Genomic DNA, 19,955 nt, shown 5'->3' with positions numbered 1-19,955 from the left:
TAGCAGAACGACAGTATGTTTACCAGTGCACTGCGCTCCCTTACATGGTTAGAACGCTGTTCGGTTTTACAGGGGCTACCATTCGTTGATGTCATCGTTTGGGAAAGTATTTCACGTTGAGAGACGATGGAAACTCATCCGCGAGATGGGGAGCGGTGCATATGGCTATGTTATGTGAGTTCACAGCCGTGTGATATCTTCTGGGGTCTCAAGCTTGTACGAAGCTCGGCTGTGGATGAAGTATCGGGCGAACCGGTTGCTATTAAGATGGTGAACCGGGTGACGCAGAAGATCCAGCTAGCCAAACGGGCCCTCCGCGAACTCACTCTATTGAGGCACTTTTCGCACGAGAATATCACTGGTCTAATCGACGTAGACATTTCTCCGAACCACGATGAGATGTGAGCACATCCGTATTTTGATTGTATCACAGTATTGAATGGGCACCAGTTATATCTTCATGGAGGTGAGAATATCAACATCGCAGCATTCGCACAATACTGATCGATAAGCGCGCTCAAGCCTATGGAAGGCACGTTACAACTCGAGCTGCTGTACTCTGTATAACTGATAGACATGTAGCGGATTTACATCAGATTATCAAGTCTGGACAGTCCCTGACGGTCGAGCACGTACAATACTTTGTTTACCAAATTCTTCGAGGTGCGTTTTCAGGACCCTCATGCACATTAGCTACTGACAGATAGCTGTAGGCTTGAAGTATATTCACTCGGCCTCAGTAGTTCACCGTGATCTAAAACCCGGTAACCTGCTTGTCAATGCCGATTGCGAGCTGAAGATTTGCGACTTTGGTTTGAGCCGAGGTTTCAATGCCGCGAATGACGAAACTGCGACGATGATGACAGAGTATGTTGCAACACGATGGTACCGTGCCCCTGAAATCATGCTCGCATATCGGCGATATGACACGGCAGGTAATCTCTATCATCATGGATCATCTCCTGGTCACTCATCAGTGTTCAGTCGATATTTGGGCAACAGGATGCATAGTGGCGGAGCTCATACTCGGCAAGCCGTTATTCAAGGGAAAGGAGTGAGCATAGCGTACGGCTTCCTTGATAACGTGCCTGATCTAACCACGACCTAGCTATGGTTAGCTATTCGTTCTAGCGTCTTGTTAGTGCATACGTGAATTAACAATGGCATGCTCTGCAGTCGACCAACTGAACAAAATACTGGACGTTCTCGGTGAGTCACTATGGAAGTATTGATATGTCGCTGTCATGCTTAGCTTTTCGTAGGCTCTCCTATAGATAAAGTGATGCAGAGAATTGGGAGCGAAAAGGTGGGAAAACTTATGCTCCTTCTGGCTGTCTGCTCATATCTTGCAGGCTCGAGCATACGTACGATCGCTGCCATACAAGAAGCCACAACCTCTTACAAAAATTCTGCCAACCGCAGACCCTGAGGGTAAGGGTGTGCAATCTTCCTGCATGCAACACTGACTATATCTCATCTCCAGCTCTAGACTTCCTGGGTCGTCTCATAGCATTCGACCCAGTGGATCGGCCAAATGCAGCAGAAGCACTAGCGCACCCATGGCTCGCGACGTACCACGACGAGGACGATGAGCCGACTTGTCAACGAAAGTTCGATAGGTGGTGCGCCATCGAAGAGCTCGAGACACTAGAGCAGTACCGAGATGCACTCGTACACGAGGTGTACTCGTGCCGAAGAGAAGTGCGGAATCTTTACGAAACGACAGAAGGCAGCCGGATACATCTCATCGACGAGGATATCGAGGCGACAGACTCGGCAGACTCACCTATGCTCACCCACGGTCAGCTCGCTCGTGTGCATTCCTCTGATTCCATTGGGAGACCGAATGTCTCGCGCAAGGCGAGCATGGAGCCAGGCACGATGCACCCGAGTATACCAGAGGGCAGCGTCGCGTTCCCTGGCACGAGCGACCCCGTAATCAAATACTCGCGCCGCTCGATCTTCGGGCACCCTTCCCGTACGAGCTCGACGTACTCAATTAAGCAGGCCACTACCCCGCCAGTGGGCCAGCCACCTGCCGGAGACGACATGCAGCAGCAGCAACTACTGGGCAAGAGTACTGTTGCGTTTCCGTCTACAGGCGAGTACGTTGTACCGGCTCGGCATCGCACGGCGTCGATGTACGCCATGGGTGGCCAATCCGATGTCGTAGGCCCCGCGGAGGTACGCCGGTTGTTGCGCACGTTATCGACGCTCTCGGTGTACGAGACAGCGGAGGGCAAGGCGGGTGGGCTCGCGGACGTGAACCCGATCGGCAAGTACATCGTGCAGGACCAGCGGACGGGCGACGAGGCGGTCCGGTCGGAGGTGCCGCGGGAGATCAGAGGCACGGAGAGCACAGAGAGCCCGAGTCCAGAGGAGAACGACAAGGAGCGGCGGTTCACGCTATGAGGTTCGTAGCCTTCTTTGTGGGGTTGCGGGACAACAACTTGCAAATCTAGAACACGACACAATAGACTACCCTAGAACGAAATCAGATGGACCCTGTATTTATATTCCAAGGTGTAGATAATGCAACAAATGTACTATGGATACACGCATGATTCCTGATGATGCAACAAATGAAGTATGTGCACGAGCTAGTTCTCCAATTGCTCTTTGATCTCTGCAGGCGCGCATTAGAGGATATATGTTGAATTATGATGATGTAGGAAGACTCACTGTCGATGATATCGAGGTATGCGGTTGTAGCAGGGCTATCGGGGTATTCATCGAGGAAGCTGATTCCATAGTCTGCACTTTTGCCTATGCGTGGATCCAACGGTACTGCTCCCAAGAAGGGCACTTTCATGTCTTCTGCCAGTCGGCGGCCGCCACCCGTGCTGGGCTTGAAGATCTGCGACTCGTTCTTGCAGTTAGGACAGACGAAGCCGGACATGTTCTCCACAAGACCGAGCACCCGGATGCCAACCTTGCGGCAGAAATCGATTTCGCGCCGCACGTCCTGCAGGGCGACTTCTTGAGGGGTCGTGATGAGCACCGCGCCGTCGATGCCGCTCTCCTTCAGGTATGACACGATGCTTAAGTGCTCGTCTGACGTGCCAGGCGGGGTGTCGACTATCAGGTAATCGAGGTTGCCCCAGTCGACATCCTTGAGGAACTGCGAGATCAAGCCGTTCTTCTTCGGACCTCTCCACATGACAGCATCCTTGGAGGATGGAAGCATGAAGCCGACGGACATGACGCCTAGGTTATCTTGAACATATACTGGTGACCAGCCGGACGACGACGAATGTACCTGTTCAGATGCGATACCGAGGATAGTAGGTATCGAGGGTCCACAAATGTCCACATCCATAATCCCCGTCTGTGAGCGAGGTTAGGCTCGTCGTGTGGTAAATCGGCGGGGCACATACCTGAGCGTCTTCGTCTGCCGCAAATGCCCATCCCAGCTGCGCAGTGAATGTCGACTTTCCTACACCACCCTTTCCAGAGAGAACCAAGATCTTGTGCTTCACCGTCGCCATCCGCTCGCGGACTAGTGGCACTGCCGGATCAGGTGCGCGAGTAGCTCCAGAAGCGCAGACATCTTGGTTGGGGCATCCAGCACAGGCATCAGCTTTCCCTGCTAGCTCTGATTGAGTGCCCTTAAAAGATGTTAGTGGCTACAATTCCAGTTCTCAAAGCATGCTGCAGACATACCGGACAGTGTTCTGGGGCATTGGAAGGGACCTGAAGGGCATCCGGAAGAGGCACGGGTTGCTGAACTGCAATCATGTCTATTCGCTGTGCAGCCAAAGGGCAAAAAACGAGAACACGCAGGCCACACGAGTGCTGGCAAGAGAGAGATGAGAGCGCAAGTCAGAAGAGTCTGGTCTTGAGAGTCGGTTAGTCATCGTGATGCGGGCTGTTGATCTTATCTCCAGATTGCCTTTTCAGGGTGCTGCACGGTCTATGACGGGCCCGTGTCCAACACACAAGGTGCCACAACGATCCACGAGCAAGTAGAATGTCTCACTTCGTATACATTTGAGACGAGAAGTCCATAACATGACTATGATACAGTGTGTACACGTGCCCCAATAAATTAACAGCCTCAAATGCCATATTGAGACGGTGAGCACTGGCTGCTGCCGGTCAAGTCACCGACAAAAGAGCTCCAGACATCCGGACCACAGTCAAAATCAGCGCTGCCAAGCCCGCTCATATGCTGCTGTCCCCGCGGAGGATATTCCGCGTGTTCAGGGCGCCCTGAGCCGCTGTTCTGAGGAAAATTGGCGGGATGGAAGCCGCGACTCGGATCAGGACTAAAATCATGCGTGCGCATCGAGGAGCCTGGATACGGCCCTGCCGAAGTCGTTTGCATGATCTGCTCGTACGAAGGGATAGTCGAAGACAAAAAGGCGCCTTCGAGGTCGGTGAAGTCAAACTCGTCGAGGCCTACGTCGAATGACTGCACGGGCATCAACGGTGACGAAGCGGAAGTTCCTGCGGCATCGTTGAACGCGCCTGACATGTTGCCGTGTGGCTGCGCGTGATGTGGCTGGGCCCGCATATGCGACACCTGCGAAGACAGAGGAGCCGGGGAGCGTGAAAGAGAACGCGCCGCCTGCTGGATCACGATCTCCTGACCGCCGAGTAGCCTGAGCTCGTCGATCTCGCCTGGCAGCGCAGGTATACACCGGTACTTAAGCGGGTCGCTCCAATAAGCCATGAGGTTATTCTCAGCACGACGCTCCAGTTTCTGTAAGATCTCCTGTGAAGACAGCCAAATGTTTCACCAATTGATGACATATAAGCGAGAGAGGACGTACAACTGTATTTGGGTTATGGCAGGATGCAGCACCCTCAATAAATAGCCGGCGCGCCGCTTTGAAGTTCGTCAACGCGTTCTGTGCCAAGGCGCAGCTCGGCGCTACGATGGGTATCGCGGCCAGTACGATCTGCATCGGCCAGATATATCAACGGCTTTCATCATGGATGTGTCCTAATGACCAATACTCACACAAGCAGAAAATATTCCGGACCAGAAATGCCACATCCCGCTGATGGTTCTGGGGTGGAGCTTGTAGAGGTCACGAAGCGCAAAGCACATGCGTGTGGCACATCGATAGACTGCTAGAACTGAGCCGCCAAATTTGTGCGCAAGAGGGTCGCCTGAATGCAGTGCAACGGCCACGTAGTTCCGGTGCAGGAATAGTAGGTCTATGTTTCCGTAAGCAATTGAACGTCGGTAGAAAGAACTTCCGCTTACTAAGCTCCTTATCTGCTACGATGCAATATTGTTGGATGGCTTGCCCCGCGTCAGTGGACCACTGCCAAATTGTCGAGCCCTGAAGAGACGCTTGCAGATGCGTAGGCACAGGAAAGGTGCGGATCTTGCGGTCGAGAGCCATTATATCTTCGTAAGAAGCAACCTCGGCGGCCGCTAGTTTGATCGTCGGCCATAGACACGCGGCGGCGTGCCTGTATTTCCAGTATGGGTCTGCAAGCGTGGTGAACATGTTGTGAGTATACCTTTTTACTGGGAAAAAGAGACTTCGGTGTCTTACACGACATCAGATTAGGGTCACCATCATACTCCGGAAACTTAGTGTCCGTGTCTGATAGGTTGATAGCTGGTGCCCGCCCAGTTACGAAGCTCTGGTGAGGACTTCAAGTCAGAAATTGATGTGTAGCAGTGCAGGAGTTAATTACCATCCAGGCATCCAGTCGATAGAGTTCCCAGAAAATCAGCCTACGTCGCCGCAACTCGGCCGCATCCAGGTTAAATTGTGCACCATCACGGTCTGCGGTGTTGCATGAGGATGCTGAACGAGCAAGAAGCAGCGTCAAGAAGTTACTCACGTAGTCCGATCTGGGGCGGACTTTCAGGTGAGAAACGGCACAAGGCAATAACCAATGCGACTTAGCTTACCCTTAGCGCCACTCTCGCCATGACACCGATCAGCAGCCATAGTTCCTCACATGCCCGCCGGGTGCTAGACCAGACATATCGGTCAACCAGGAACAGCGCTTGGACGGTGGCACACATCGCCTCGGCCATAATGGGTGTCAAGCATAGTGCAGCACACGATAATACGTAATATCGCTCCGCATTGAGATTCAGACCTTGAGACGTCTCAAAGTCGACGCTGCGCTGGTGCCCGATGGCGAGTATTCCGAGGAAGACGGCGAGTTTGTGCGGATGGACGTGTTCTACTGAGGGCACATTCGAGGATCCGTAGATACTCCCTATGAGATCCTCCATGCAGTCTTCGTATGACACAGGATTGTGACTAGATGCCCGATGTGAACGGCAACATGCGGCGAGAAATTTAGAAGACTTACAGAAAGCCAAACCTATCATAGAATATCTCTATTGTCTGCATGGCCTCCTCTCGACGGGGAAGATAAGAGATGAAGATATTCTTGGTGTAGAGCCGGCTGCGCAACCCAAATGGGTATGCGTTGTACAATAAAATGATTTCCGGAGAAAGATTCAGCTCCTGGAGGTCAGGCTCATAGTAAGTAGTGTACCCGCCACCGTTCTGAGATGATCAATAGATTTGTGACTGAAATACGGAAAAAGCAGGGGATCATCCGTACCGGTAGCAGACCAAAGAAGTACTGTGGGTCGTAAGTGTCAGAGACCGGGAGCAACTGCGCACCGGGGCTGGGCAGCGGCTCACCTCTGATTCGGATGTGTCCCCATAGTATCTTGCGAGCCCTTCACTATTGATAGCGAGGGAGCCTGCTCCTACGCCGTATGACCGGCGTCTAGAACCGGTGCATCCCTTCTTCGCCGCCGCATCTTCTGGCGGGTCAGACTGCGTTTGGATCTGCAGGTGAGCAGTGGCAAGGGCAGACTCGAGTTCCTTTATTTTTGCCGACATATTAGTAACCTGCTCGCCAAGTTTCTGCGCATGCGACTGCAGGGCTCTGCGCGGACACGTGAGAAATTCTTGGCAAAAATAGAGGCAGCGCCGGAGCATGCTCACTTATTGCCTTTTGTCGCGGCCATTGTGCCTAAAGGCTGCGTCATTTGGCTATTGTAGGCTGCTACTAAGTAAAGACGGACCGTTAGGGCAGAGCTTTGCACACCCTCGCCGGACGCAAGCTTGACACGGCACGTTGCTTGACACGGCATAAGTACGCCGTATCGAATCAAACAAAGTAAAGTAAACGTACCGGTCACATCTCAATTTAGATCTTAAATTTTTGCATCAGTCAGCAAAGCATGGCTCCAAGCACATGAATAGACTACCTTCGGCATTCTGCACACGACAGACCGCCCTTACGCTCGCGAGGTAGCGAGGCTCGTTGCTGGCTCGGCGATCGGCTGAGGCTGCTCGTTCCGGCGTTCGGGCTGCTCGAGGACTGTGGTTGGCTGTCGATACTCTCGGTAGACATGGTAGACAGGGATGACGAAAGTGTATGGAGGGCGGCCAGACCCAAACGATTAGGAGTACTTATATGATCTGAGAGGTGAGCGCAGGGCAAGCGCAGCAATGTCACAATGTGCACTTCGAATCGTTTCGCTAGAAATCGGATCTGCTCGACGACTGCCGACGGCCAAGGTTTTACCGCGGCAACTGAATGGCACTTGTCCAGAGAACGCTCTTTATTGCGAATATGGCTGTCCAGCGCCGTCGTCGTGTCCAACTGAGTTACAGGGACATGTCGGCCATTCGTTCCTATCAGAGGGATCTGCTATTGGCCGGGTTCAGAAGGTTAGCACCCGGCCACCAAGTAGCCGTGGCGCCCCCTGTAGCAAAACGCCTGCGGTGTCATCTAAGCAGTGGTTACCACAAATAGAGTGGCGGCTAGAGATTGAATCTAGGGCCGGCGTCCAGATCAAGCTGATCTGAAACGCGAGGCTGCGAACAAGTTCGTGAGCGTGGTGCTCCAGTCGGCGCGTTGGACATTGAGACGGCAGTGGGGGAGACGGTAAGGAAGCTTCCCTCTCGCGTGTGGCCGCTGGTATATACAACGATGCTAACCGAGTCGGACTATATCCCAACTCCCGACTCGGCATACACATGCTCTGCAAAGGCACGTCGAACGTGAATCACGATTGCATTGAAGGAAAGCGAGTCGGCCGCCGCTTTGTCATCTACATGAGCTCTTTTTCCACCGTCAATGAGACCTCGTACAGCGAGCGAGACGTCGCGATATCTGGCATCGTCAGAGTCCATGCGAAGACATCATGCGAGGTTTTCTGGCACACCATATCTAGTTGTGCCTGTATGTGGCATCACGGCCATGGTTAGCCCCGTGCCCCGCGTGTACCCGGCACAGCCGCGACAACATTGACCACTTACCGAGAAACTTACGACTGGCTGGCCACGTAAGAGCGCGTCTCGCGACAAAGCGCGGTCGTCCAGTTAATTTACCTGGACGCCTAATAATCCCTCATTAGGCAGCTCCGAGGTTCCCGGGAAATCGGACCCACCGCCGGATCCTCGCTCACAACGACGACGGCCCAGGGCACCCTCGGTGTCGTTCGTAAATCACTGCCACTCTCAGGGACGCCAAGTATCACTCGAGTCCTCGTTGCATACGCGTGTAAGCTCGTTGGATGGCGCCGAAAGGTAAGAAACGGTTATGCATCTATCTAGACCCTTCGCGCAGCTGTCACGAGTTACGTACGTTATGTCCGCCGCTTTGGTCACTCCGCATTGCAACGGAACGACCACAGGGCAATCTGTGGATGTATATACGCAGTCCCGATGTTCTGAGCGCGACCAACTTGCAGTGCTAACCGCCGCGTTGTGAAGAAATCAAGAATTAATTGCAGGAGCCGCCGCGACCCATCATGCATTCACGCCTTGCCTCTCATTGCCCGCCATCCCGACGCCGCCAAACTGTCTGGCACCTATGGCAAGCGTCTTCTTTCCTTCCGCCGCCGCCGACGGTAACATTGAAACGTGCCGACTTTGATCGGTGACAACTAAAGTCGCCCACGAACGCGTTCGGTGCTTTTCGGTGGAGAACAGATTACAGATCTAAACTCTAACGATCGAGGCGGGCAACCGACACAGCTTGAACACCGAACTTGCGGTCCGTAAACATCCCCTTGAGTAACCGTTCCTCGGTACTCGGTAGTTCCGGTCTTTCAGTCAGCTTCCGGCCCTCCAGACGAAGCAGATGCAGCAGCCGGCGGAACCACTCTCAAGTCAGATGTAGTTTTTCGTAGCATCACACACGTTAGACAGGTACAGCCACTTCCATTGCACATCAGGTAGAAGACGGTGGCAGGAAAGTAGCATCTGTGATGTCCTCGCAGTCTACACGACTCTGCCTTCCAGTGAGCGGCTGGCGACGTGATCGGCGGATGGCGCGATATCTCGAGGCACGTCGCGGTGCGGAGGTAGAGACGCTGCGACCATGCCACTTGGAATGGAAGTATGTTTGCGGCCTCGCGTGCTTACGGTAGCACTACTCCACACGACACGCCCGCGCCCATCCGTTCTGAATGGTGGGTCGCTGTCATACACAACTTCCGGCGCCGCTGCAGGCGTCGCCTCGCTCAAAGGGTCCTGCATCGAAGCTAGCGGCCCCGCTACGAGGGGCTCCTGCTCGGGTGTTGGCGTCGGCGCGGATGCTGAGGCGTCTTCCCCGGATGCTGGCACTTCAACAATAGTAGCCGGTTGTGGCCCTTGGTCTATGCTGTGGTCAAGAGGAGGATGGGGTTCTTCCACGCCATAGTCGAGCACTACCTCCTCCTCGGCGGTGGTCGCCGTTAGATCGAATATCGGGCGGACGTCTTCCGACCGAGGAAGCAACTCGTACAACTCTTCTGTCGGAGACGGCTGAGAGCTCGGCGATGTGAGCCGCTCGGTGTCATCCATCAAGTAGTTGACTTCTTCTACTATTGTCCGCACTGTGGCGGCGAGACTGTTAAGCGACTCATCTTGGGAAGTCGGATGATCACCCTGATACAAAGGTTCCTGCGCCGTCGATGACAAATCTTCGCTCGCCGCGGTGCTGAACATGACGCTCTCAGCCTATGGTTGGGGGCGCAAAGCAGCAATCAGCTCCCTCTGCCATAATCAGACACGTATGTGCAACGGAGCATGATCACTCACCAACGTTGTGCGGATAGATGGAGGGACAGGTAGCAACCTATCGTCACTCAAGCGAAGGTCGGCCTCGGTGAGGATATCCTCGGCATCATCCAGAGCGCCGTCGGGAATGCTATCAATCCCTGGTATGCTTTCCAAGCTGGTCTGAATTCTGTCGAGCTCGTGTCGTAAACTTTGCAGAAGAGATGTTGTTGCTTGCAGTCGCCCCAGCGGTGCGCCGTTCGCGTCTAGATATCTTTTCCGCTGCTACAAAATGATGGGCATCGCAAGTTCAGCCGTTGTGGTGTAAAGATGGACGTACCCTCATGTAGTATTCGACTCCTTTCTGGAAGTCGTAGGGCGTCCCGTCTTCATTACAATGTTGATAGAAGCAATCATTCCCAAATGGACAGTATCGATTATTGGGAAGCGACCGCTCGAAGAACCTTAACCCATAGTCAGCCTATTGCACGGCGATTCGGCGTTGATCAAGTCCCAGACTTACCTGCACGGAACACGCGCCATACTGGACTTGTACTGTTCTACGAGAGCGGTCTTGCGAGGATCATTCTGGGTATAGAAGACGCTAGACGGCGTCACGAACTTCGAGGCGGCGCGACATAATGGGCACATCTTGATCACGCCGGAACATATGACACCCTCAGATTTGCCCTTGCGCTCTCTCCAGCCTTTGATACACTGCATAAATAGCAGTTAGTCGGTATCACACGTGCCGACGTGTACACATACCTCAAGACAGAACATGTGGCTGCAACCGCCTGGAAGCAAGTGCACTCAGCGACGCGATTGGTAACACGACGCGCAAATGCTCACCAAGAAGGCCATATGTCACAGGCTTTTCATAGCAGATGCAGCAAACATCATCATCCCCCGCCTCTGCTTCGGGCTTCACAGGAGGGGATCGCTCTCCAGAGCCTGACGCTTCCGGCAGCGCATGGACAAACCAACAACCTGCCCCGCGTTTACAGAACCCTGCGACATAGAAACGACAAGTCTTGTTCTTGTCATAGGGGGTCAAGCTCTCCTGCTCGCCATGAAGGAACTTGCAATTCTTTCCAGTAAAGCACCCCCGGGGAGTCAGGTAATATTTGCAGATACCTCGAGCTTTGGAGGTTGCTGGTCGTTCAGGGTTCATGTCGAGCCTCTTCTATGCACAGGGGTGGTAGCTGGCGTGGGCTAGAGTGTATTCGAATAGTCTGAGCCGTGTGTAGGTCGCCGGCGACCTGGGGGTGCAAGACCAGGATGGGACTCGCCATCGCGCCGTCCGAGCAGAGATGTCGATGAGCGCGTATCTAATCGCACCTTTTGAACTTTTAGGCGGAGTCTGGTTTTGGAAATTCTGCTATAAATTAAAGGCGTTTATTTTTTCGCCCTTTGCGCTCTCGTTTCATGCTCTTGTGGCGGGACAACTTTGCGAGCGTCGTTCACCTCTGCTACGCTACTGTGAGTATCTTCTCTGATATCTTATTTGCTGGAAAATCCTTCTACGCGTGATGTTTGAGGCATTTGGCTTTAGTGGGGTTAACCTACGGTGCAGAAACTTATCTCAGCTACCTTCGGGCAGCTGCTTTGGCAGTGTGCTCGCTTTGACTGACTCTTCGTTTGTCTACGACGTCCTCGTTCATGGCATATACTGACGAAGTTCCTTGTAGGCTCACACCCAAAGTCTTATAAAGTTCATATACGACGCGTCTCATGCCGAACGCTTATCATGTGTTGTGCATCAGGTTGTTACAATAAAGCTTCTCTTTACCGCACTTTCTCGACGCCTTCTGGCAGCTCGTATCCCCCTTGTTTGCGGACCTACGTGCTATATTCAATCGATGCTGTGCATGTTCGGATGTGAAAACATACCGCATCGAAGATGTCCATAAGCAAGAGGCTCTTGTCGTGACTCCAAATCTCACTTTCGATCCTGCCGTCCCTGATACACCTCACGGCCTCGTCTATCTGGTAATGCCATCCGCCGCCAGGGATATTGCTCTTCTGTGTCACCTCGCGTACGATGTTACCGCTGCCGGGCTTGTCAAAGTACTGCACGGTGAATGACGGCGGCTTGAAGATGGGCGGGTGGATAAGGATGTTGCCGCCCTGGTAGCGAATTGTCACAGCGGGTGTGGGCGAGGGCACGAGGATGTTGCAGCTCAAAATGGCCTGCGCCTGCAGTGTCTCGCTGAAGGTGAGCGTGATGGACGTGCTGCTGTCAACGCCGGTCAGCGGAGTCTTGACAATGGACCCAGTGACACTAGTTGGGCGGGCCTTGTTGTTTTTCGGGTGTTCATAGAGGGCAATGACTGCCCAAGCCACTGGGTAAGGCCCGCTGCTCTATCTGTCAGCATTTATACACCGGGTGCCAAAGTGACTTACAGGTCCAATAGAGCCCCTCCTCCGAGCCTTGGATCCAGAATTCTGTGGGTCTTTGGAATATCTGCCCTCCTGTGTAAGCTCGATCATGTGTCAGTCTCTGCTAAGAGCTCACTCTCGATGTCGAAGTCACTAGACAGATCCGCATGGAGCACGACAGGCAGTCCCAGGCTTCCATCTTCCGCAATTCGCTTAATTTCCAGCGTGAGAGGCTGGAAACGGGTCCACAGCGCTTCCATGAAGAATAAGTTCTTCTCCTTTGCGAGTTTCAGTAAATCGCGTAATTCTGCTGCGTTCGACGTCGTCGCCTTCTCACAAAGGACGTGTTTGCCATTCAGCAGTGCACTCCGAGCGTTCTCGTAGTGGAAGGTATGCGGCGTGCCTGTATTCCAGGTTGGTACAGCGGTAACACAATTTTGAGGACGCTTACCTATGTAGACGGCGTCGACGTCCTGTGCACATGTATGAACGTGAGCATCCCATATAGGCCAGAGTGGTCGCTTACAGGGTCAGCACAGACTTCTTCGTACGTTCCGTACGCCTTGATACTGCTATCATCCTTCGCGTACACTTCAATGAACTTCTTTGCGCTCTCGACATTGCGGGAGCCAACCGCTGCCACAACGTGCCTGACGTCGTGCACATCTCGGCTGCCCGACAAGCGAGGGTAAGTGTTGCAACTGCTCAGCAGAACTCGGTACGCACGTCGCGGGGTCTAAGAGCGCATCCTGGGAGACTGCTAGTCAGAACTATGGCGGCCTTAAACAAAAGTCTGTCTACCTTCACGAACTGCTGTGAGATCCAGCCTGTGGCAATAACACCCCAGCGAAGAGTGAACGGCGACGATGCCATGAGGATATATCACTGGTTTCGTATTCCTCACCTCCTGCGGCCAGCAATGCGTGAGAGGAGATTCCGTACGCGTCCCGGATCCTGGGGGCCGTGCGTCCTTTTATCTTCCACGATTATCATCCGTTCCCCCGGTCAGTCCTTGAAGCTTGAAGGATGGTCCGACATGGTCACGATATGGTCACTTGGTGGGGTGTCCATCAGGGTTTTGCGCAATAAGTAGGCACGTCGGTCCGCGAACGCACCGCGTACCGTACCTACATCATCACAGTTGGTGCTTGGTGGGACGACCACATACCACATTTGTACAGGGCTGCTGGTCTCGACACGCCTTCAAACGCGGTTTTCGCTCGGGCTAGACTTGCTGCCACTGCGTGGATTGAAATGCTGATCACCGTTCCGAACCTCGGGCTGCGTGAGGTACCTGCACCACACCGCATGATAATCTGGTGCTGGGCTTAGTCGACATGTCTAAAGACCCGGAGAAACAGGCAAGGAGGTAACATGACTAGCTTCGATCGTCGTGTATGATATATTCTATTGTGCATCTAGCACCCGGTAGTACAAGGATTCGTTGTGCCAGTGATATTACAGCTGTCTCGACCAATGGAGGGAGAGGGATTTAAGGTCGGTAGAAAGGGTATCGTCATGTGGCAGGGTATCAGTTGTGTCTGATAAATCATAGCCGAGTTGCTGCAGGAGCACCAGGCGCGGCAGCGCGCGCTGAGGGCATGAGAGCAAGAGCAAGTAGATCTCGGCACGTCCGCACCCGCTCCCGCCGCACAACGAACCAAGAACTGGCGTCGTAGGGTGCTGCCAGCGGCTGGCCTAGCATTCCCTTTTCTTGAGCGTGTCGGACGGTGTTGACAAGGGCATCCATCTCCGTCTCGGAATCGACGTCCTCTAGGTCGTTGCCATCGTCTGGCTTCGTACTCGCGGCGATGGCGGCGGCGCCGATCGTCGTGGCGGTAGAGGCCGCCGCTTTCTTGGACTTTTTCGTACTCGTACCACCCGCCCCGCCCGATTTCTTCGGGACGTCGATTCCTGCCGCAGCAGCAGCTTCCATCGTGAGCCGCTTCTTCTCAGCTTTCTCTTTCTCCTTGCGCTCCTTTCTCTCCTGCTTTGACTCTCGTTTCACGGGCTCCACGAAGTTCGGGTTGTGCTCCCTGTTCCAATCCAGTAATAGGTCATCGTACTTGCGAGAACGGCCGGGCACGGCGCGTTTTGCGCCCATTGAATGCGACTTGCACGTCAGAGAGCGCGAACACGGCAGGCCCTTATCGTTGATAACACCACATTGTCGATCGAGGTCCACAGGACCTTTTGCCCTGCCCTTCGTGACCTTTGGTAAGGGTTTCTTTTTCTTGGGTGGTTCGTCTGGGTGTGGTGGCTCTTCATCATCGGCTTTACGCTTCTTCCCGTTTACTGGTGCAGATGAGTATCTGAAGCACCGTAGCAGAAACATTGCACACACACCAATAGGCTCCACCTTGCCCTTGCCGCCCTTTTTTGCAGCATTCCGTACCTTCAGGCACGCATCTACGACGTTGAGCGAGACCGTCGCCACTTACGAACATGTGCAACTCACCAGCGTGCTCTGCCATAGCGCTGCGCAGGATTGGTTTCTCGCAGTCCTTGCACTTCACAATACCAACTGTGGACTTTAGAGGTGAGGCCCCAAAGACCTTCATGTCACGCGCGGACAGCCATTGTGTCGGCGCCGGCGAGGACGGGTTGGATTGGTCTGCCTCGGGAGGTGGTTGAGGACTGCCAGGGACTTTGTCCCATGAAAATGGCGATGTCGGGTCCGGCGACGAGCTCAATCTCAGCTTCAGCGTCATGGTCGATGGCGCAGGAAGCTGACCAACGTCGGGGCGTCGGGGCGGCGCTCATGTCCCGCCATCAATGATTTCACCGTGAATCCATATTAGGTAAGCATAGAGTTTTGCTCATGGAGGTTCGAGGCCTGTTGAGCCGTCCCTCTGCAATGCTTCAATCGTATGCAGTCGAAAGGTCAGCATAACCAGAACGCTATATTTTACATTCCGGCTTTTCCTAATATTCATATCACTGGTATTTCAGTCCAGTCGGACCCTATTTCAATCCAGACTCGAGGTCAGCCTCAAACGCATGTCAGCCCAGAGTCGTGCGTTGGGCCTTCCAAGGACGCTTAGTTCTAGACGACCACCACGTTTGCAAGACTAGTGCGCACTTCATTCTGTCAACATCTTGGTCGACATGGCCGACAACATTCGCGTTTCTCGCCGCGTCGGAAAGGAGAACGACCCGAAGATGATTGGCCTTTGGAAAATCGGAAGAACCATTGGAAAGGGCAGCTCAGGTCAATAATACGACATGTTTATCTTTATGCAAAGCTCATGCTATGTTCACAGGACGTGTGCGCATAGCTCGTCACTCGAAGACCGGCCAATACGCCGCGGTCAAGATCGTCTCCAAGAGCGTGCTCAACTCCCGTCTCTCGCTGAGACATATGGATGAAGAAGCCAAGCGTGTTCTGCACGGCATCGAGCGCGAAATCGTGATCATGAAGCTGATCGAGCACCCGAACATTATGCGCCTCTACGACGTTTGGGAGACATCTACGGAGCTGTACCTCATCCTCGAGTATGTCGAAGGCGGCGAACTTTTCGACTACCTTTGCGACAAGGGCCGTCTCTCTACCTCCGAAGCGCTTGGGCATTTCCAACAGATAATCACCGCCGTGAACTATTGCCACCGCTTCAACGTCGCACATCGCGACCTCAAGCCCGAAAACTTGCTCCTCGATCGCGATGGGAACATCAAGGTAGCGGATTTCGGCATGGCCGCGTGGCAAGGCAAGAGCGATCTACTACAGACTGCATGCGGCAGCCCACACTATGCCGCGCCCGAGGTCATCATGGGCAAGTCGTACAACGGTGCTTGCTCTGACGTGTGGTCGTGCGGTGTAATTCTCTACGCGCTGCTCGCTGGTCGGTTACCATTCGACGACGAAGACCTCGGCATGCTCCTTGAGAAGGTCAAGATCGGCAAGTACATCATGCCTAGGGAAGTTGACTCCCGCGCACAGGACTTGATCTCGCGAATGCTCGAGAAGGACGTCACGAAGCGCATCACTGTGGACGAGATCCTCAAGCATCCCTTCTATACGTCTCAACCCCCGAAGGTGATGCCCTACGAGGCCCCCAGCCTCGATGATATTGCGCGTCCTCTACCCAGCGACGATGACGTTGACTCAGACATTCTTGCAAACCTCCGTACCCTTTGGCCGGGAGTCTCCGACGTGCAGCTCAAGGAGAACCTCACTAGCGACAAACAGACCCGGGAGAAGGGCGTTTACCACCTGCTTGTCCGCTATCGCGCCAAGCGTCTAGAGAACTACGACGAGGACGAGGAGAAGCAAGCGGAACAGCGGAGGACCAAGAAGGCCAAGAAGAAGAGCCAGCGAGTCAGGATCGCTGAGGATCTTCCACCGCGCACTGGACCGCCCACTCCCCGTCGGGCACGCAGGTCTGAGCCTGACACCACTCCTGAGAGCAACGTTCGCCAGCTGACCGCAACTGGGTCCGAAGTCTTCACCCCCGATGTGACATCGTCTGCCCGGGGAGATTTTAGCGACGTCGAGTCCCTCGCCTCCCCCGATGCTAGCCAGCTCAATGCCCCGGAGATGCGCGACGAGCGCATCCAGAACTTCTTCCAGCAGATCGTCGAGCACCTCAACGTCATGCAGACCAGCGGCCGTTCGAACCAGAAGCGGTCCACGGGAAGCGCGGCACCTTCTCCTGCCGCGACAGCGCCGCCGCCGCCTACGCCGTTGACTGTCAATCTCGGTACGCCATTCAACGTGCGCGCGGGCACGGGCGACTACCTTGCAGGCATGGATACCTTCGCGGATATGGTACGCGCAGGCAAAACGACACGTCCACTCAGCATCCGACGGCGCCACACGGACAAGGAGAACGTGTCGGAGTACTTGTCAGCAGATCAGCACTGGCCGGAACGCAAGTCGTCGCTGCGGAGCAGTAGCACAGCGGACAGCGGCCGCACCGATAAGCGCGTTTCAATCGTCGAGCCATCCATCAACGCTAAGGGGCGGGGCAGAGACTCGAAGCTGCGCAAGAAGTACAGCACCCGGTCAGATCGATCGACCAGTTCGTCTGGTTCGTCCTCCGGAGACAGTGGATCGTACTTCTTAAACTCGACGCCGAAACGCAGCTGGTTCGGGGGCTTCTTCCGCTTCGGACCTGCGTCGTACCAGCTGCTCTCCACCCAGGACGCACAGGTTACGCGGAGCGAGTGCAAGCGGATCCTCGAGGAAATGGGCGTTACTGCAACGCTCGTGCAGGCGGAGGGCATGGGAATACTCAAGTGCAGGCTGGAGGAGACGCGAGACCCGGCGGGGGCGATGGTAACGGTCAAGCCTGTGAAATTCCGTGTGGAGATGCGGATACCGACCACGGTGCAGGCAGTCGCTGGATTTACTGTGGCACTGAACGTAGTGATGGAGAAGGGCGCGCATTCGAGTTTCAAGCTTATTTACGGGAGACTAAGGAGGGAGTGGGAGCTCGATGCGTCGCCGTCGGGATATGTGATGGAATGTCGCGCGGAAGATGACGATAGGTTTGTCGAAGTGGTGTATGCGTCATAGATAATGTTCAATTTATTTTTCGTCGTCTGGACGTCCCGAGAGCAAATGCTCATGGAGTCTGTGTTCTGTGATATGGTAATTCTGTAATCATCCAGGGTAGTCGAGATTATTGTACAGATGATTGTGCAGGAATTTCATCCATCCCCGTGATCGTTGAAGAGAAGCGAGAGATAGGATCGAGTAATAAAGGTGCTTCGAGCTCATCCATGACAACATCCTCCGAATTCGCCGATGGAGCGTTTGTTGCTGCGATTATTGGCTGCGGCTTCGGAAGCTTAGGTAGCGAAGGGTGATTACCCCACCTTGCCACAGCGAAGGCCTCGGACGAGGAGCTGAAGATTCGGATGGAGCGCAGCTGTTTTATAAATGATGGCGACTTTTGATCCCACTGTTTAAACAGAGCTACATTGGCTGGCTCTGTGAGATCTATGACCTCTGTAAAGAAGTGAGTGAGGGAGCGGTACGGAGCGATGCTGCACAGAGCGCACCTAGACCCGTGCGATACTCTTCGCTCTCTCGTAGCTTTAGCTCCTCAATCTTCTGTTCCTTAGCACTCTTCGGGCGACCAGGTCTTCTCGCGGCCTTTTCCTCTTCGAGCATTCCGTCGTACCTAGCAAGCCAGACGTTGCGTACTATCGTATGAAGGTCCTCGAGAGTTAGGACCCCCTCCCGCGGTGTCGCATGAAAAAAGAAGCTGTGGATATCCGCTAAGTCACACTCTTAGCGACACGATATGCTACAGATCGAGAGGCATACCTTCAACTTCCTGCCTTTTTGTTCTTTCCTTGGCTGATTCCCGTAGTCTGCTTTTCCGATGCTGCGCCCTCACCAGCTGATCTGCTTTGCGCGACAGAGGGTGGAAGAGCTTTTCTTTCTTAGGCTTTCCTCCCTTTTTTGCTGCTGCTTTCGGGGGCATTCTTGGGCGGGATATGGGCGAGTAAGTGGAAGCGACTCAAACTGGAACAAGATGAATATTACCTCCAAGTGATATTGGTTATCATTAAATTGCCGTATACTGTATCCAATCAGGTACCGGACCGGACCAGGAAGCGGACCACCCCACAATATCTTATGCATAACACGGACATATGGACTTGGTACTAAAATCGGCTGTAACGAAATACTTAGATGAGCTCCATTTACTGTAATTCCAAGTTTTAGAACTATCCAATGCGATTTAGATGAGATCGAGGCCAGACTTGTGTGCCGTATCTGCAAACTGCCTGTTTTGGATTGCCTTTTGTGCATGCGCATGCGACTTCATCTTCTCTACACACCCAACCACCGTGCCCACCCCTCCGATATCTTGTCTGCTCCTAGGCCCAGCATCTCTCTATGGATTCCAGTCACTTTGAATGTCTGTTCCCTATATTAAGCTTGCCTAGAAGCCATTTGTTATGCAACCCAGAGGCTCCCAAAGTACATGCTCCAAAGATACACGTACTCATGCAACACATCTTGAGCCTGCCCCACAAGACTGTACGCATCGTTTCTCTGTACCATAAGCTTCTGCTTCTTAACATCTTATATTTTTAGAAATTAAATTCTCTTGCCAGTCATGCTATCTTTCTATGGCCACCTATTTCTGCTCTTGGGAAGATACCATGGTGCAAGTGAACTAGTGATGTCCGATGGTCTGCTGTGCACCTCAAAACAACATTGTTAGGACTATACAAGGCTTTGCTTGCTTTGGAAGATGGTCCAGAGGTGACTGGTGCTGTAGAGGTGATGGTATACATCAAATGTGGTCTCTTGATATGTGCTTGCCATTTGAGACATTATAATGGCTCTTCCCTCCCTTCTGTACTGCTCATATTCAAACTAATGTAGCAGTCACTGCAGCCACACCTCATACTCTTCCTGTAATGAGAGCTGGCTAGACTCCATCTTGCATTTGGATGTTGGTGCTCTTCCTGCCTTCTAAATCTAGTTGTGTGCCCTACATCCTGTTGCTGCTCAGCCTGCTATGTATTTGAGTGCTCAGAATATCATATATTGCAACTCTTCCTATCCTGATAACTCTTGGTCATGAACTGCAAAGTATGTTATGAGCTTGCTGTCCAGTC

General features: G+C 53.5%; 7 protein-coding genes across 7 annotated transcripts; 2 read left to right on the top strand and 5 right to left on the bottom strand.

Moving 5' to 3' along the window:
• Positions 1 to 88: 88 nt before the first annotated feature.
• PHACADRAFT_166553 (uncharacterized protein) lies at positions 89 to 1,058 on the top strand (the record flags this gene model as incomplete). The annotated part of the gene is made up of 5 exons (XM_007401114.1): positions 89 to 174; positions 225 to 401; positions 575 to 663; positions 714 to 935; positions 985 to 1,058. 5 exons carry the CDS (start codon positions 89 to 91, stop codon positions 1,056 to 1,058), a joined length of 648 nt encoding a protein of 215 aa, XP_007401176.1.
• A 420-nt stretch (positions 1,059 to 1,478) lies between these two features.
• PHACADRAFT_178606 (uncharacterized protein) lies at positions 1,479 to 3,819 on the bottom strand. Its single transcript, XM_007401113.1, has 4 exons — positions 3,664 to 3,819; positions 3,378 to 3,608; positions 2,683 to 3,328; positions 1,479 to 2,626 (listed from the first exon to the last, which is right to left on the bottom strand). The coding sequence occupies exons 1-4, from the start codon at positions 3,736 to 3,738 to the stop codon at positions 2,601 to 2,603; spliced, it is 978 nt and encodes a 325-aa protein (XP_007401175.1). The 5' UTR covers positions 3,739 to 3,819; the 3' UTR covers positions 1,479 to 2,600.
• A 238-nt stretch (positions 3,820 to 4,057) lies between these two features.
• On the bottom strand, positions 4,058 to 6,964 carry PHACADRAFT_213749 (uncharacterized protein; the record flags this gene model as incomplete). The annotated part of the gene is made up of 12 exons (XM_007401112.1): positions 4,058 to 4,717; positions 4,776 to 4,904; positions 4,967 to 5,166; positions 5,216 to 5,446; positions 5,514 to 5,604; positions 5,659 to 5,750; positions 5,809 to 5,818; positions 5,879 to 6,239; positions 6,292 to 6,491; positions 6,550 to 6,570; positions 6,633 to 6,882; positions 6,942 to 6,964. The coding sequence occupies 12 exons, from the start codon at positions 6,962 to 6,964 to the stop codon at positions 4,058 to 4,060; spliced, it is 2,268 nt and encodes a 755-aa protein (XP_007401174.1).
• Positions 6,965 to 9,108: 2,144 nt separating this feature from the next.
• Positions 9,109 to 11,286, bottom strand: PHACADRAFT_213748 (uncharacterized protein). Its single transcript, XM_007401111.1, has 6 exons — positions 10,842 to 11,286; positions 10,758 to 10,786; positions 10,513 to 10,706; positions 10,330 to 10,453; positions 10,032 to 10,274; positions 9,109 to 9,950 (listed from the first exon to the last, which is right to left on the bottom strand). Exons 1-6 carry the CDS (start codon positions 11,161 to 11,163, stop codon positions 9,231 to 9,233), a joined length of 1,632 nt encoding a protein of 543 aa, XP_007401173.1. The 5' UTR covers positions 11,164 to 11,286; the 3' UTR covers positions 9,109 to 9,230.
• A 417-nt stretch (positions 11,287 to 11,703) lies between these two features.
• Positions 11,704 to 13,301, bottom strand: PHACADRAFT_264441 (uncharacterized protein). Its single transcript, XM_007401110.1, has 8 exons — positions 13,173 to 13,301; positions 13,098 to 13,120; positions 12,898 to 13,042; positions 12,823 to 12,844; positions 12,508 to 12,774; positions 12,396 to 12,456; positions 11,883 to 12,348; positions 11,704 to 11,831 (listed from the first exon to the last, which is right to left on the bottom strand). The coding sequence occupies exons 1-8, from the start codon at positions 13,242 to 13,244 to the stop codon at positions 11,778 to 11,780; spliced, it is 1,110 nt and encodes a 369-aa protein (XP_007401172.1). The 5' UTR covers positions 13,245 to 13,301; the 3' UTR covers positions 11,704 to 11,777.
• Positions 13,302 to 13,782: 481 nt separating this feature from the next.
• On the bottom strand, positions 13,783 to 14,869 carry PHACADRAFT_264439 (uncharacterized protein). Its single transcript, XM_007401109.1, has 3 exons — positions 14,830 to 14,869; positions 14,718 to 14,780; positions 13,783 to 14,666 (listed from the first exon to the last, which is right to left on the bottom strand). Exons 1-3 carry the CDS (start codon positions 14,843 to 14,845, stop codon positions 13,921 to 13,923), a joined length of 825 nt encoding a protein of 274 aa, XP_007401171.1. The 5' UTR covers positions 14,846 to 14,869; the 3' UTR covers positions 13,783 to 13,920.
• Positions 14,870 to 15,485: 616 nt separating this feature from the next.
• On the top strand, positions 15,486 to 18,617 carry PHACADRAFT_130433 (uncharacterized protein). Its single transcript, XM_007401108.1, has 2 exons — positions 15,486 to 15,582; positions 15,635 to 18,617. Exons 1-2 carry the CDS (start codon positions 15,534 to 15,536, stop codon positions 17,887 to 17,889), a joined length of 2,304 nt encoding a protein of 767 aa, XP_007401170.1. The 5' UTR covers positions 15,486 to 15,533; the 3' UTR covers positions 17,890 to 18,617.
• The last annotated feature ends 1,338 nt before the right edge of the window (positions 18,618 to 19,955 follow it).

Source organism: Phanerochaete carnosa (assembly GCF_000300595.1).
Source record: "Phanerochaete carnosa HHB-10118-sp unplaced genomic scaffold PHACAscaffold_12, whole genome shotgun sequence".
NCBI classification, from domain to species: Eukaryota; Fungi; Basidiomycota; class Agaricomycetes; order Polyporales; family Phanerochaetaceae; genus Phanerochaete; species Phanerochaete carnosa.
This window is presented reverse-complemented; position numbering and strand designations above follow the sequence as displayed.

Coding starts and splice junctions, on each gene's coding strand:
- PHACADRAFT_178606 (XM_007401113.1), bottom strand. CDS start 3,738: ATGATTGCAGTTCAGCAACCCGTGCCTCTTCCGGATGCCCTTCAGGTC. Junction 3,609..3,663: donor ATGCCCCAGAACACTGTCCG/GTATGTCTGCAG, acceptor ACATCTTTTAAG/GGCACTCAATCAGAGCTAGC. Junction 3,329..3,377: donor CGGCAGACGAAGACGCTCAG/GTATGTGCCCCG, acceptor CCTCGCTCACAG/ACGGGGATTATGGATGTGGA.
- PHACADRAFT_213748 (XM_007401111.1), bottom strand. CDS start 11,163: ATGAACCCTGAACGACCAGCAACCTCCAAAGCTCGAGGTATCTGCAAA. Junction 10,454..10,512: donor ATGGCGCGTGTTCCGTGCAG/GTAAGTCTGGGA, acceptor CTATGGGTTAAG/GTTCTTCGAGCGGTCGCTTC. Junction 9,951..10,031: donor CATCTATCCGCACAACGTTG/GTGAGTGATCAT, acceptor CCCCAACCATAG/GCTGAGAGCGTCATGTTCAG.
- PHACADRAFT_264441 (XM_007401110.1), bottom strand. CDS start 13,244: ATGGCATCGTCGCCGTTCACTCTTCGCTGGGGTGTTATTGCCACAGGC. Junction 13,043..13,097: donor GCGCTCTTAGACCCCGCGAC/GTGCGTACCGAG, acceptor CTTGTCGGGCAG/CCGAGATGTGCACGACGTCA. Junction 12,457..12,507: donor TAGTGACTTCGACATCGAGA/GTGAGCTCTTAG, acceptor ACAGGAGGGCAG/ATATTCCAAAGACCCACAGA.
- PHACADRAFT_264439 (XM_007401109.1), bottom strand. Junction 14,667..14,717: donor GGGCAAGGTGGAGCCTATTG/GTGTGTGTGCAA, acceptor CATCTGCACCAG/TAAACGGGAAGAAGCGTAAA.
- PHACADRAFT_130433 (XM_007401108.1), top strand. CDS start 15,534: ATGATTGGCCTTTGGAAAATCGGAAGAACCATTGGAAAGGGCAGCTCA. Junction 15,583..15,634: donor CATTGGAAAGGGCAGCTCAG/GTCAATAATACG, acceptor CTATGTTCACAG/GACGTGTGCGCATAGCTCGT.